Source organism: Leptinotarsa decemlineata, unplaced genomic scaffold (genome assembly GCF_025532065.1).
Source record: "Leptinotarsa decemlineata unplaced genomic scaffold, Ldec_3_MD MMD2_tig00001019_RagTag_RagTag, whole genome shotgun sequence".
NCBI classification, from domain to species: Eukaryota; Metazoa; Arthropoda; class Insecta; order Coleoptera; family Chrysomelidae; genus Leptinotarsa; species Leptinotarsa decemlineata.
Window position 1 is genome coordinate 4243999 of NW_027412557.1, and position 15483 is coordinate 4259481.

The 15483-nt window shown below is 35.0% G+C and overlaps 1 protein-coding gene across 5 annotated transcripts in view; it reads left to right on the forward strand.

Annotated features, from left to right (window-relative positions):
* The first annotated feature begins 7133 nt into the window (after positions 1 to 7133).
* Positions 7134 to 15483, forward strand: part of LOC111502746 (annexin B11-like) — a 129069-nt gene continuing 120719 nt past the window's right edge. For 4 of the 5 annotated variants that reach the window (XR_012465453.1, XM_074175367.1, XM_074175368.1 and 1 more), the window contains exons 1-2: positions 7134 to 7320; positions 7544 to 7585. Coding sequence is in view for 4 of the 5 variants with exons in the window: in XM_074175367.1 (XP_074031468.1) it covers positions 7556 to 7585 (30 nt within the window). In the remaining variant the exon portion in view is untranslated. The remainder of the gene's footprint in view (positions 7321 to 7543; positions 7586 to 15483) is intronic. The other variant, XM_074175369.1, reaches the window with a different exon arrangement.

Sequence of the window (15483 nt, forward strand, 5' to 3'; positions counted from 1 at the left end):
AAACCTTGTAATCCAACATCAATATTTACTCCTTGTTGAATATGGAATATTCTCTTTTAAATATTCTTCTTTCTTCAGAATCGAAGAATAGCATGTAAAAAGTCAAGATTTGTGGTATTTGCTAATACCGTATCTAGGAGAATGGTCGTCTTAACGAAAATATATCTTTGAAAAAGTATACGTTAAACAATGTTCAGATATTGGTATTTTGTGTTGTGTAGGTCTTTATTTTATTTCCCAACAAACATCGGAAGTATATAATAAATATATTAACAAAGTATATAAATATATATATATATATATATATATATATATATATATATATATATATATATCTCGTCCTCTTCTCCTGTTCGAGAAGAGGACAAGATATTTCCATAAAAAAATTCTGAGCCTCTCATATCACGTCAATGGACGAAGCTTAATTATTATGCAAAGAAGGAAAGTATTAAGTCATTACAGCGCCATTTTGGAAATGTTATGACATTTTATTGTGAATTTCTGATAGAATTGAAGAGTAAACTCCTAATTTTGTGTTTAATTGAACAACTATCATTCTTTCTCAACTCAATCAACTGTCACTATGATCATCATGTATCTAACCGTAACTCTGAGTTTCAAGTCAAAATTCTATCGATGAATTGGTATTTCAATATATCCAGGTTCAGATAGCAATTTGTTCATCCACAGAAACATGTTTTAGGTATAAATAAGGAAAATAAGGGGGGAAACCGTTTTTTTTTCCTTTCAGATTCGTAATCTACTCGTGAAAATACGTAAGTAAATCCATTGTTTTTTCAAAATCGGAGGGTGGAAGCCTATCCAAAATTTTACCACAAAAGGATATAACCTAAATATGTTGAACTCTGTGTGTCGAATTAATTTTCAGTATCATGAGACAGTATTTACCCTGTGTTAATCTTTTCAAAATATAGAAAATTACTGTGTTAGACTTGACCTGCATTTCTTATTCGGTTCAAAACTTGAAAGGTGCATTTTTAAGACCTGGAAATATACATATTCAACTGGTATTCTATCATTGAATTTAAGGACTACCTTTATCATTTGCAATAGTATCTTCAGATGATTTTTAGTCCAATTTCATGTTTTTTTATTATATTTCTTATACAAGATAACAAATACCAATTTAAATTTTCGGTATTATTTATGTGATATATGCATTATTTTGTTTCATAAAAAGAAGCAGTATAGATTTTTTGGTCTGAAAGTTCTTTTGTGAATGTTTTCCGACGTCTGGTCTCTTTTAAGAAGCTAATATATGTACTACATTATAAGGCAGTTTGCTGCCCTTTTTGAAAACCTACCTATAGGCTGATGTTTTAGGCATTTATATACTTCCCATCCATGTGGGCATATGAATTCATGTTTCGCTTTCTTGACGTCACCTAGATTTTGCTTACTACAATTATTCTATTATAATACCGTATTTTTCGGGATTGCTGACTAAAATATCGGCCCCCTGCCGACCGGCGCGGCGGAATAGCTAGACCAGTAAAGGCATGCCATCAACGGTCTGACAAGTCTATCATCGGCAAATCTTGAATGCAGTACCGTTAAAGTGAGCTTCATTATGCTTCAGAAAAATTTCAGAATGTTCTCTCTAAAATATAATTCCCTATATCTGTGCTGCGAAGAGTGGAACTACATGAATGGATGGATCCGGAAAGCATAGAATCTTGAAAATACAGCTATGGACAGTGAAAACTGTATGAAATTTTAAAAGAAATGTTTTAGAATGTGGCGTCAAACCATAATATACATATGTATATGAGAACACCCTTTATTTCTTTCAACAAATAGAACCATTGAACTTTCTTCCGGGTTCTGAAGTTAACCAAAAATATTCAGTAACTATCCCTAATACCTGATAACGTTTTCTCATTCATGTATTTTTCACAAATGTAAATTTCTTTTAAAAGTAGCAATTCGGTTGAGGAGTCCAAACAGGATTACTAATTACTCAGATTTTTTACTGATGTTCATTGAAAATTGAGCTCATGGAAGGATTTCGGTTTCTTATACAGGTTATTTTTTCAAAGTCGAGTCATTAATCAACTGTTATAGGTGATCCGTGATAAAAAATTTCACAAACTAATTTTTTATTCTAGACGCGTTTCTCTCACACCGTAGTTTCAGCAGTAGTGTTATAGGTGCTACATATTTAGTACTTGTATCAACTTTTTTTGGCAAAATCTAGAAATAAATGACAACTTTGAATGAACCTTTTTCCTGAAGTACGAAAAATCACTCACTAGCAGCGCTAGTAGTTCGTTAGGGACAAACACTGCCTAATCCTCATATAAACATAAGGTAAAGTACAATTAAAAAGGAATGTTTAACACAAGATGTTCCTGGAGCAAAACTAAAATTTGCAACTGTAAAGGATAACAATGTTGTAAAATTAAAACGTTGGCTTGCATGCCGTAATTTAAAAGTAACTGGAAAAAAAAGTGAATAGACAGGTTAGTATACAGACTCTAGCAAACGAGTAGCGTTAGATTCAAACTGTAATGAAAGAAATTCAAAATAATTATGAATTCCAGATTTATTTCCGAGTGAAATATGAGTCAAGTATAGATGGTAGTGAAATAAATTTAATTAAATATAATAAATGAATATAGTTTAATAAATGATTGAGGTTATATCTCATTCTAATCAATGGTGATTAACTATGAAAAGTTTACTATTCATTTCATGTTTAGAGCATACATATGAATATTTATTTATTTTTATTAATATTACGTAATTAACACTGTTTTACATGTGAATAGTTTATGCTTTCACTGACGTCTTCTTGATTTCAATCAGGATGGAGTCCAGCTCCCTTACCCTTTTGGCTGAGTATTGTCGAAGAAGGACAAATGTGTTAATGACTGACGGGATGGTGGTATGTAGTCCTCAGACATCAGTACCGCCCTTCACGGGATACCTCTACCTGGCTGGGGTGGCCTGGATGAAAAAGTTGTTCATCCGTTACCGGGGACATGAGAGTTTATGCTTTGTATATAGACTAATCCTATATAGTCTATATACAATGGTTTATGTTTGTCCCTACTACTAGTGCTGCCTCTCGTGACACGTTCGTTGTACTATTCTCAGGAAAAAGGCTCATAACAAAATTACAGAGAGCTGTAACAGTTTTCTTGATATGCGTTACATCATCACCATTGATGATCTAAATTAGTTTTAATCAGATCATCTCCCGACGGCGCCAAATCCATCCAAGACGTATTACTTTCAATTATGAACACTGAAATAAACGAAAACCATTTCTTCTTATTCAGTTTGTACAACAAACATCCGTAGGCAACTTTTTGAATTTGTGATCCATCACCAGACAGCGCTGTTTCGACCCGACAAGGTAACATCAGTGGTTCTACGCTACACCACTCAACTGTTTTGAAAATGACAAGCCTGAAAGTAAAGGTGATGACATTTCACCTTAGGGAGCCTCATTTATCGTTAATATTCGAGGATTAAGTGATCTGTGTATCGTGGATCCAGGGCCGTAGCGAAAAGAAAAACCAGGGGGGAGGGAATTCAAATTTTCCCAACCCCACCAGCAAATTTTCCCAACTTTTGAAAAAGTGAAAGCCGTGGGATTAGTTATCACTACTATAAATATTAATTTTCGTACTTAGCTATCCAAAGATTGGCTGAATGCTTATGTCCGTTAGGGTATGCACAAACAAAAATAAATTTTGGTAATTATAAAAATAATAATGGGCATTATTCTACTTTGGACCAAGGTCCTTGGTCTTCCACAACACTTAAATAATATTGTGCTTATTGTTTTTTACTATTATTTTTTCTATCTTCGTGGCCCGAAATTTCCCAACTTTTCCAAGTCGAATAAACAGCGACAAGTTGGGAATTTTGTAAAATTGTCACTTCAAAATTTGTGGACTGTTCAACTGTTCTCTTACTTGGGAGAAATTAAACTTTTTTGAAGTTTTCAAATAACTCAGAATTTCAAAGTATGGGATCTCCAAGTTATGCATGTTGGGGAATCCCAACCTTGTCCTGGTTCTTTCCCTTTCCTTATTACCTCTCCCTTTCTTTTCTCTCATTTTTATTTTTTTAATTTTTATTAATATTTTTACTATTATTTTTTTCTATCTCCACTTCCCAACTTTTTCCCAAGTCGAAAAAGCAGTGCGGGGAGGCTACCCCCATGGCGACGGCCCTGTGTGGATCCCATGCATATATTGTCTTAGTAGGGAAAGAAATTATTACCTTTTCATTCGTAGGTGAAGTGTAGGTCTGTTTTATGAAGCTAATATGTACTACAGCATTATAAGACAGTTTGCTGCTCTTTTTGAAAACCTACCTAGGTATAGACTGATTTATATACTCCAATTCATGTGGGCATATCAATTCATGTTTCGCTTTCTTAACGACACCTCAATTTTGTTTAAATTTTTGGACAGGTTAAATTTTGTTTGTTGACAACACCTAACCGTAACGTCTTTGATTGACTAAACTTGATTTTCTATTTCACAATCACAAAATTGAGTCAGCGGACTGAGTAAGTGTAAGTGGAAACCCATTGGCGCAAATTAAACGTCACGTAATTCCCGTTATTATGTGATGTAGAAAAGTAAATTTCATTCGGATACTTTCGTACAACTTTGAATTCCAAGTAAAAAATGGTAATAGTCTGGTGACCAAGCTGCATCGGAATATCGGGAGTTTAATGTTTTAAATCTAAAGACGGGTTGCTTATGTACGGTAAACTATACCTCTTTTTGACCTGTTATTTGAATTCAAAAGAGAGTACTGAATCAAAGAAGTAGGTATTTGTTTTGTATATTTTTTAAATCAGAAATCTTTTCAAGTGAGAACAGAAATATTTATATTATTTAAACAAAATTTATGATATTTATACAAAAGATGAGTTTTGCACTGATTTTTACGAAAAAAAAGCTTCGTATATCAAATAATTTAACAACAATACTATATACATTCACAACAACTTAAAGTTGTTTTATGATATTTTATATTTTATAAAGTTGTTTTATGATTCAACTAAAGCGGCTGAGATGAATTATATAGATATATAAGTTATAGTTCAATCGATTATTTATTTGAAGGAGACATACTGATACGAAGTGTATGGATTCACTAGAGGAAAAGTAAGTTAACGGATTCCTTGAATACATGTTCCAGGCGACAATTTCTCAAAGAGCATAGTACTTGCACTTCTCTTTCTGGTTTCAATGTAGAGCGATCTATAGCTACAAAAATTCCGGTATACCCTCTGAAGCTATGGATCGATCTACATTGGAACCACATAAAGAAGTGTAAGTACACGGCTCTCAGAACACAAGACATATTGTTACCTGGGGCATACGAATAATTCAGCGGCAGCGAAAAATATACTCGGAGAAGGTAGTCAGGTGATTGCGTTTGAAAAGTCACAAGTGCTCAGTATAACTCAAGGGCTAGTATCCAAGTCTATATATAGGGAAGTAATGTGCATTCAGAAACACAGAAACAATTTTAACCAAACCAAAGAGGAAACTACATACATAAGGACTTTTTATCTTCACATTGCTTTTATTCAGTGAACGATTTCATATAAAAGCAAACAAATATTTGACTCATTTTCATGTTTGTTTTATGATTCTGCTCAGTTATATAATTTAGACGTGGAATCTAACTCATTCTAAACACACTTTTGTTTTTTGATAATAAAATGAAGGATTATTATTATTTTACCTAATAGGTTGTACCCGAAGCTGGCATAACCAACTAATAACCACTCCTCATACCGTGAGGTGAGTGATCACTGGGTCTGATAATAGTGTGCCCTAAGTAGATACAATGTCTTGTCTGGCCAAGATTCTACCTCATTGCGGCAAGCCGAAATAATCTTGATACTCCAAAGTAGAGAGAAAGAGTACCTAGTCTGAATAGAGTCAGCGAATTCCGAAGGAAGATCTCATTATTCCATCCGTTTTTCGGAAAATATTCACCACTGGAACTGAAAACTAAATGATGAATATCGTCTTACTCTGATGGTCGACAAGAACTACATCAGACTTATCAGATCAGCTTGTATCTTGATAGTAGGGAATACAGAGTTCCAATAGTTTTCGGTGTCTCAGCAATACCGTAGAAGTGCTGAAGTTGGCAATAAATCCATCTTAGAGCTACGTTGTGTCGATTGAGACCGCATATACTGAAAATTCCGACAGCAAGTGCATCAGGGTCTCAGGTGTCTCGCGGTGTCTTCCTGTTGTCGGGGGAAGTAAAACCGTAAAACAATGGATGATTTGGAGTGCAAACTTCTATGTAGATGTATCATTTTTCGAGTCTTTACCTCGAACTGAACTGATACAGCTTCTCCTGAGTCCCCTTCACTTCTCCAAAGAAATAGAGTAAGATCAGTACGGCATCCTCCTTTGTGATGGACTACTGCACATTTGCCTATTCCAAATTTCATACCGATAACATGCGTGTACTCTTCCACCGCCCCATATCATTTTCTCCAGAAACATAAAGTTTAAAGTTATCTATATGAAACAAATGGGTGATCGGTTTCCGGTATTTCTGGGAGAAAAGGTGATTTGCAAAAACGAAGAGGATTGCCCTGAAATACTTCCTTTTCTAAAGTGAACCGCTCTGTTTGACTCTGATGTTATGGTTCGCCAGAGTTTCATCAGTTGTTCAGGGCATTTTACTATTTTGTCAGGTACCGCAAAGTATCTTTGGAATTGCACGATGAGCTCATGCAACGTATCAAATTCTTTTTGGTAATGGGTAATTATTATTATTATCATTACAGATTTTGATTTTTTTATTGTTATTTCAATTTCATGAAACTTGCAAAGTCACCAATAGGTTTCAAATATATTTATACCTACTTTCAGACGAAAAATTCATTCAGTTTTGAATAAACATTGGTTATAATGTTTATGATCTGGGTTTAAGTAAAGAAAAATAATATTCATATTGTAGTTATACAGCTTAAAAAGTTCTATAGTCACCATTGAGATTGATAATTCGATAAACTTGTAAAAGTGGAAACTGGCCTACGGACTACTGCTGGTGACTTCAATCTGAATTCCGAAAATTCCCGATTGCACACGCTTCTGTAGCACAGCTAATCACAAACACACAAACTGGTATACCGTTCATGTGGCTCTTGATAAGTTAGGGGACTGCGCATAAAATAAAATAAATATTAAAAGGGAACTAGTCATACCAGTTCACACTGTTCACAGTTGTTTCTTTACGTCAAGCTGAAACTGCTAATCCAAATTATTTTGACAGATTATTACTGATCAGATCAAGGTAAGTTGTATTTTCATTTTAATTACGTTTCACAGAATGTACCAAAAAAGTCGTCTATAAATGCTCTTTTCGGTAGGAGAGAAATTTGTTCAATAGGGTTATATGCATCCACCGACATAAGGTGTGGTTGTGATCAAGATTTATTTACAATCGTCTGAATAAACATTTCATTATTATTCATGTATAGTTTAGACGAGTGCAAATGACAAATATTTTGTTTCAGGCTCAAACGAAAATGAGTTATCCGGGGTACCCGTATCAACAGGTGAGTGAAAGTGATTTATTTAAATTGCATTAAGGCTACATTAAGAATTAATAAGAAGGCAGTGCCTACTTCGACGATAACGTGTATATAAATGGAGTAAAAATTAGAGTTGAAAATAGAATAAATCATGAAATGACCACTACCACCGTGACACATTACATTTTCCAATATGTATATTGAATTAGCAACATTTAGTTCTTTTTGCCGGAGGTAAAAGATTGTTTTTAATGATTTTAAAAATCTGTTAAAATCTGTTTTTCCGTTAACCAGCTGTCGCTCCCATATGAACGACAACTCCCAAAAGTCGAAACTTGTGCGAACTAAGGACTAACAAGGTCTCACTTTTTAACGTGTGATTCCTACCACGGGTTCACACAGCGGTCGATTGAGTGTGTGGAGCAAATCACCCACGTCAACCCGACCGGCTACCGTCCTACCTTGGTTTCGATTATCTTATAAAAATGACATATATGATGAGTATCGCCACAAACAATTTGATTTATTACTTTCTGTTGGTAAATAATTCTTCAATTCATCCTTCGGTCACAGATACGGATTTCCAAAAGCCATGAATTCAGTATCAACCGGAGGTGACAATGACAATGTCTCGTTGGTCCACTAGATCAATCCTGCTGAAATCTTGAATCACAAGTATGATAAATAACCCGTAACTGTGACATCAATGATGTTGCTTGTAATCACTGTCAACAAAACTTATCGGGGCAGTTTTTAAAGAGCTGAGGACTAGTTGGTTCTTCCGATGATTAGACTCGATGAATGTCCAAAAGTTTGTTATAGACAGAAGCCAATAAGCAGAAAGATCAAATATAATATGTTGTTTGCAAAAGCTGTAGTATAACATACTACTAAGAGTCGTTGACCCTGAGGTTGAAGAGAAAAGTCATTTTTTCTTTTTCGCCAATTTTTCAAAAACAGTTTGCCCTACAAAAAATTTTAGTCTATACTAAATTCTAGCTGACAAAATTTCCTGAATTTTTTTGTTGTTCCTGTCATCGACTTCCAATGAGTTATACATAATAATTTTCGTAAAACGTTTTCAACAATAATACAAGCAGATGCAGATTTAATATCACGTGATCAAAGAGTCATCGGAGCGAAATATATTCAACGAATGTTCAATTTCATCTGGACTGTGGTATTATTTGTCACAAATATCCAACTAATCGATGATTTTTTTTACAATAGAACTATAGTTCATAATCTTATTTTTAAAATGAAAACAGTTTTCAGAACTATTCAAGAATGACTGGTGTTGAAAAAGGCATTATTTTGTCAATGAGAATGTGTCGTGAACTCTTCTTTGACAATATTATGTGGTGACGAGTAAGATTCCACCAAAACTTTTGCTAAAAATGCCTAACCTAACCTAACCAGCCTTTTCAAATATAACAAGCGACAACTAAAAAATTTGTCTAATCCTAACGTTGGTTTCGGAGCTAAGCGATCACATTTATTTACTTTATCGTAAATACCGAACGCAGAGCAGATGTAACTGAGACAATAGATCTGCATAAACGAACGCTTACACAGTGAAGCAAGTTAATCGAGCGCTCAGATATGTATTGAATGAACACACCTACTGAAATCAGGTACTCCAGTACATATAATGGAGCAATGTACACTATCAGATCGGCCACGGATAAAAGAGAGTCTGACATTCTCCGGTGTTTACAGGATTCCCTGTTCCTGTGATTTAGTTTACATCGGGCCTACCAAACGCAGCATCAACACCAGGATACAAGGACAAAAGCGTAGCTGCCAGCTCGTACACCGGAGAAATCTGCAACTACAGAATATGTCCTTGTAGAAACAGACTACGTAATAAAATACTTAGACAGTGCTGCCCTATATAATTCAGTGCATTACCGCGCACGCCTTCATTCAGTGAGGACATTAAGATCTATAAGCATCCCAACAATTTCAACAGAAACGAAGAAGGTATACGGGTCAAGAGAATGTATAGTATCCAGTACTTAAGAAAGCCAGAAATAAGCTGGAATACATCTCCACCAGTAGCATACCTGTGAACAACATTGAACAATCAGAACAACTTAGTAACAGTACGGACTAATCAGAACGAACCAACAAAAGTACGGACCAATCGAAGTGAAGTGAGCCCCACCATTACACCCACCACCCTCTGAAATTATAAATACGAGTGCACACGTTTCTCGTCATCCAGTAGTTGCTTAGACTTGGATATGTAACTTTCGTTCTCGTAGTCAACTCACTGATTATGTGTGCCGCCGTATTAGTCGAAACATTTGGTAATACAGGTTCCATTCAACTACGACCTACTAGCCCGGATTTTGGTCTCTTCAATCAAAAACAAAACAGTTCATAAGCCCAACCATTTCTGAGATTTCTCAAAGTCAGGACCGATGTTAAAAATAATGAAGATAAACTCGAGCCATTCTGAAATTCATACGAAACAGTAATTTCCAAAACCTATTATGCTCCAAACAAAAATCAGAAACCTAGATAGACATATATTTTAGGCTAGCACACTGGCAACTTTTTAGGCTCGGCGATCAAAGAATCTATAGGTTTACTGTACAGTCTCCAGTAGAATCGAATGTTTGTTGAATTTTAACTGAATAATCGTCAGTGTGTGTAGTATCATAAGAAATAATGTGTTCTATTTTTGCTATTGAAAAGTTGCTCAAATAGGTAATCGTATGTTAGTATCATCACTTCGCAGTTTTATTTTATAGTATGTTTGAATGTGACCTTGAAGTGTACTAAAATTAAGCGATCAACCAAAAGAGGGTATTTTTTCCACGAAGGGCGTTGGATTATATCCGACAGGTGTCAGTGCAGGATTTTTCAGTGAAATGATTCCTGCATCTGCTGTTGGCAATACAACTGCCGCAATAGATTTTCAATTATTGGAACGCACTTGCATTAATTGAAAATCTATTGCGGCAGTTGTATCGCCAACAGCATATGCAGGAATAACTTCAGTGAAGAATCGTGTACTGACACCTGTCGGATGCAATCCAACGCCCTTCGTGTTATTACCCAAGGGAGTAGTTGTTTTGTGATATCATTCCTTTAGATAATTTTCAAAAGAGGGTAATTATTTGTTGACTGACTTAGTAAATTGAAACATATACTTGATAAATTGACTGGTTCAACTCTGTGAGGACATCGTAATCATTGATGCCATATCATAAAAAACGGGATTGGTCGGGTTGAAATAGTCAACTAAATACTGAGAACTTTTCACAAGTTGAAAATTCTATGTAGAATTTATGATTATCAGGGATGTGAGCTGATGGGGACGTTTTTTGCGATGTTGCAAACTTCAGCAGCATGAATCTCTATTTTCGATGTTACGATTTAATTTCTTGGCACATATAATTAGTGTTTTATCTGTGCGTGTCCGCACACGACCGATACTCTATCAGAACTGTCAGTGCTACTCTGAAAACTCTGTACCTCTCAAGTACTTGTAAGGATATTTAAGTTAGTTTCTTCAGCCGTATCAGTACTTGACATTTTAGAAAATTCAAACTTAGAAATACCGTATATGTACCTACCCATCACAGATGTTAAAACGTAACTGACCACTCCTATACTGTAACAATAAATTTGGCCAGCAGATTGCAGTTAAATCTGATTAGCCAGCATAAGAAGGCTTGTTTATTTCACCTAGTATATGCAAATGTGCCTGTTAATCATGCTTTGATCACGCATTTATCTTTGTTTGGGTTACTTTGTTTGTTGTATGAAAATAGTTTAAGCCTATCATAATACACTCGGGAAAATATAATCTGTTGAAAAAAAAAAACAAGAATTGAGATTTCCCAAAACGCATCCATTCTTTTATATTATCGTAATTTGCAATATGGAAAACGTTATTATTGTTTATAACACCTACCTCAACCTCTTCAATATACAAACATAGAATCCAAAATGAAAACTATTCCCACATACCAGAACTGCAATATACTACAGGACGCAAATTTCACCAACCAAGTTGTCATCATCAGGAGCACATAGTAAAGTTCACCTTTTCACGCCAACGTAGTTGGTGAAACACTCGTCGAGAAAAATGTTGCAGTTCTGGTGTGTGAGAGCAGTGTTTATATTGTATTGAGATGTTCCAGTTCTACCTTCAATTTTTTATGAAAAAGATATTCTCAGTAGGGACTAATTTTAGAGATAATAATTGTCAGTTGTCTGCACAGATAATAATTATTTCTATTGAAGTTCATTCAGAATTTGAAAATTGAATTGATGTTTCATTTAATAGTTTCTAATTCGATCAATAAAGTTATATATAGCTTTATTTTCGTGACGAAATATATTGTTCAGGGTGTATATTGAAATTTGATGCTTGTAATAAAAATAAATAAAGGTAATTTCCACTATTTTCTGTTGACAGCAGAAGTGATGAATTTTATTAACATTCCCTTTATTGGCATTTTTGATTTTGGCTCTGACAGACATTCCTGAATATAGTGACCATTACAATGAGAATGGTTTGGCATTTCAACAAGATAGGACACCTACGTTTCGACAGTATTTGAATGAGATGTTTCCTGGTAGATGGATCTATCGAACGGGGATGGTGAAATGACCAAAAAGGAACCCGAATTATGTCGTCTACATGATTTACGTAAACGCATTATTGTTGAGAAAAACTTCTCTGAAAGGATGAGCATATAATTTTTACTCATAACACTCATGAGTAAAAAGTTAGTAACTTTTGAGTGTTATTTACTTTCATTGTTCTCCCTTTATTTACTTTCATTGTTCTCCCTTTGTAAAGTCAAAAACTTAAAGATATACCTACTTGGAAAAATTTTTCCACATTACAAAAATTTTGAGAAGTTGATAAAAAGTAACTTTTTCCATGTTGACTTGTCATTCACATTTTTAATTTGGATATAGACAACTGATCACCTTTCACCGTTGATGTTAAGCATGGTTCCTATCAAATTGGCCTCAAACCGAATATTTTTAACTGTATTTTTAACTATCGTGGTTTAATTGTAACCACTGGCCAAAAATAAATCTGATGGGCAAATTTTTCCCACATCAGAACAAAAGCACTGTCTCTCGACGCGCGTTTCGGTAACCAAGCTACCATCTTCGTGAGATTGTGTGGGAAAATTGTTTTCGTTAGATTCATTTCACACCAGAAGTTCCAATTCTACCTATCTCGATATCTTGAATCTTTCGTAATTCCTTCCTTCTCTAGAGCCTAGGGAGTTTGAGCGTCCCCGTCTGTGCTCTGAATTTATTCTTGGTGTCCACAAAAAGTCTAGAATGTGCCAACACTATGAGGACGTCAACGAATTGTGCGGCTTCTGTTTCTGTTTAAAAAATCTGTTTTTTCCGTTAACCAGCTGTCGCACCCCTACGAACGACAACCCTCAGAAGTTGAAACTTGTGCGAGCTAAGGATTAACGAGGTCTTAACGTGTGATTCCTAACACGGGTTGGACGATAGCAAGTGAAGATCGATCGTTCAGACTAGGGCTTGAACCACCGACCAACACGGCAGTCAATTTGAGTGAGTGAACAAAGCACCCACGCCGAATCGCTTGGCTACCAACCGACAAATTAATTCAATGCGTTCTTCTAAAATGCCTTCCATAGCCTTTTGTAATTCCTATCGATCAAGATCGATACCTGTTGTGGATCATGATATCGATCAAGATCGATACCTGTTGTCCTTCTTTTCCGGCCACTTATGTGCATTTCTTGACCATTGCCACCTCCATTGATCTTCGAAACTGTGCTCTGAATGAAACTCTAGTAAAGCATAATTTTCATGTGATGTTCTTCCGATAGACATCCACCAGGCATTATAGTCACATAAGAGTTACAAACCCACTGATTTAATGTTTTGTTTTACAATATTCTGAAAAATTTCCAGTTATTTTTTAGGCTAACCGATCCTATCGAAGATTAATATATATATACAATCGATTGCTTCAAAAACACTTCACTAACTTTCTTCGAAAGCTTCTGATAACTCCTCTTACATATTCTCTGTTTCACTATCACTGTCGTCATTTAAATCAATAATGAATTCATTTTCACCATTAATATGGAAGTGTCCAATCTCCATATAGTCCTTTTCAACTAAAATTACTTTTTTAATCCTTTTAATATTGGATACTTCTTCTTTAATAAGCTCTATTACCTTCTTATAAAATTTTGTTTGCAGGCATGTTAGGCGTACACATTCTCGAACCACCAGTCCACCCTTTCGAAAATGTGTCGTGAGTGTCATACCAAGTTGTCTATATTTAATTTGTTGTTCTAAGTATTTGTTACGCAATTCTACTATTCTTCTGCTTTTTCCATAACTGCTTGACGTTTGTTTATTATTTTAAACCTAAATCCTAATTTCTTTTTTCAATTCTGAAGAGTTTTGTCACAGCAGTTCACGTTATGGCCAGAAGTATTCAATTTCTTCCTTATGATTTCAGTTATAGGAATGTAATTGAATTTGTAAGAGTCGTATATTGCTTTTTTAAATGATTTTATCAGATACACATCTAAAGGTTTTGGTAATTCTGTATCACATCGCATCTTTCGTTCATAAGGTTTGTTTTTGACTATTTTACGTACAGTTGAGAAAAGAATTTCGGTCAAATCTGATGTTGCTTGTAATAGTTTTTTTTCCTCGAAACCAAACTTGATATGTAGATTCTTATATACATTGAAACATACTCTCTGTGTTTCAATATTCAAATGCATCCGAATCTTATTCACTGGTATCTCTTTTTCGCATTGTTCACCAGCGCTACTGGAATCACAACGCGATCAGTTTCTGAACTAACTGAACACGACGGCGATAACCTTCCCCGATTTTTATTCGTCACCGTAACATGACTTCAAACTTAATTTTATGACTCATCATCCAATCATAAAATTCGGTTAGTAAAAATTATCCAATACGACCCGCCAAGTCTACAGTTCACGTGGACTACTTCGCTGCCTGTTAATTTCTATGTATTGGTTTTTTTTGACCTTTGAGATTGCCGCCACCTTCAAATGTACACAATATCGTTTACTTAGACTATACTTATTCTGCTGATGCGTGTATGATCTATATCTGTAGAGTAGGAAGGGTGAGTGTAAGCCCACAGCACTTAGGCCACATGTGACCCATTGTACATCCTCCCGAGGAGTTGTCCTAGGTCATCGTCCATCCTGCCCTTTCTAGGAAGGTGGATGATATCCAAGATAATATGATTCTGATATAAAGCAAAATCGTTCACAGTATACACAAACTTTGACCTTGTAAGCTCAAAACCTATAGATCGATTTGTATTTGTTTATTTGTCTGTTTTTTACTTCTGAATCCCTTGTACACATTTATTCGATTTATATTCATTTAATGAACATGCCAGTTCTGCGTTTCGTTCTTGAGGGATGAACGGTGGTGAAAGGAAAAAAGAAAATATCAGAAGAGCACTATTCATGAAAAGGTAAAGGTGTAAGCGAGATATTTACAACTTTCCTTTTAACTGATCACTTTCAAAGTGATGTTTAGCCGTGTACGAGAAATATCGTTGCCTTCTAGATCTTCAGAATCACTCGGGAGTAAAATAACTTGAAATGCAAGGTCATTACATAAGAGAGTTGTGCTGATAGTGAATTTTAGCATCTCAATAGGGTGGAACAGCAGCAACCGAATAGCAAAGATGTATTTTTTCTCTGCTTATTTTTTTTTCAGTTCCTCATAACTCGATATTATGAAAATATGTTGCAGTTGCAGAAACCAAACTGACTTGCTTTAAAACTGCACGCACTTCACCATTTATTGATTTGTTAGAGATACCAGAGTTAATTTAACTTCGTGAGGAAGGGATTTGTAAGAAAATAGCAAACTTTTCTCTCCACCAACTCCTG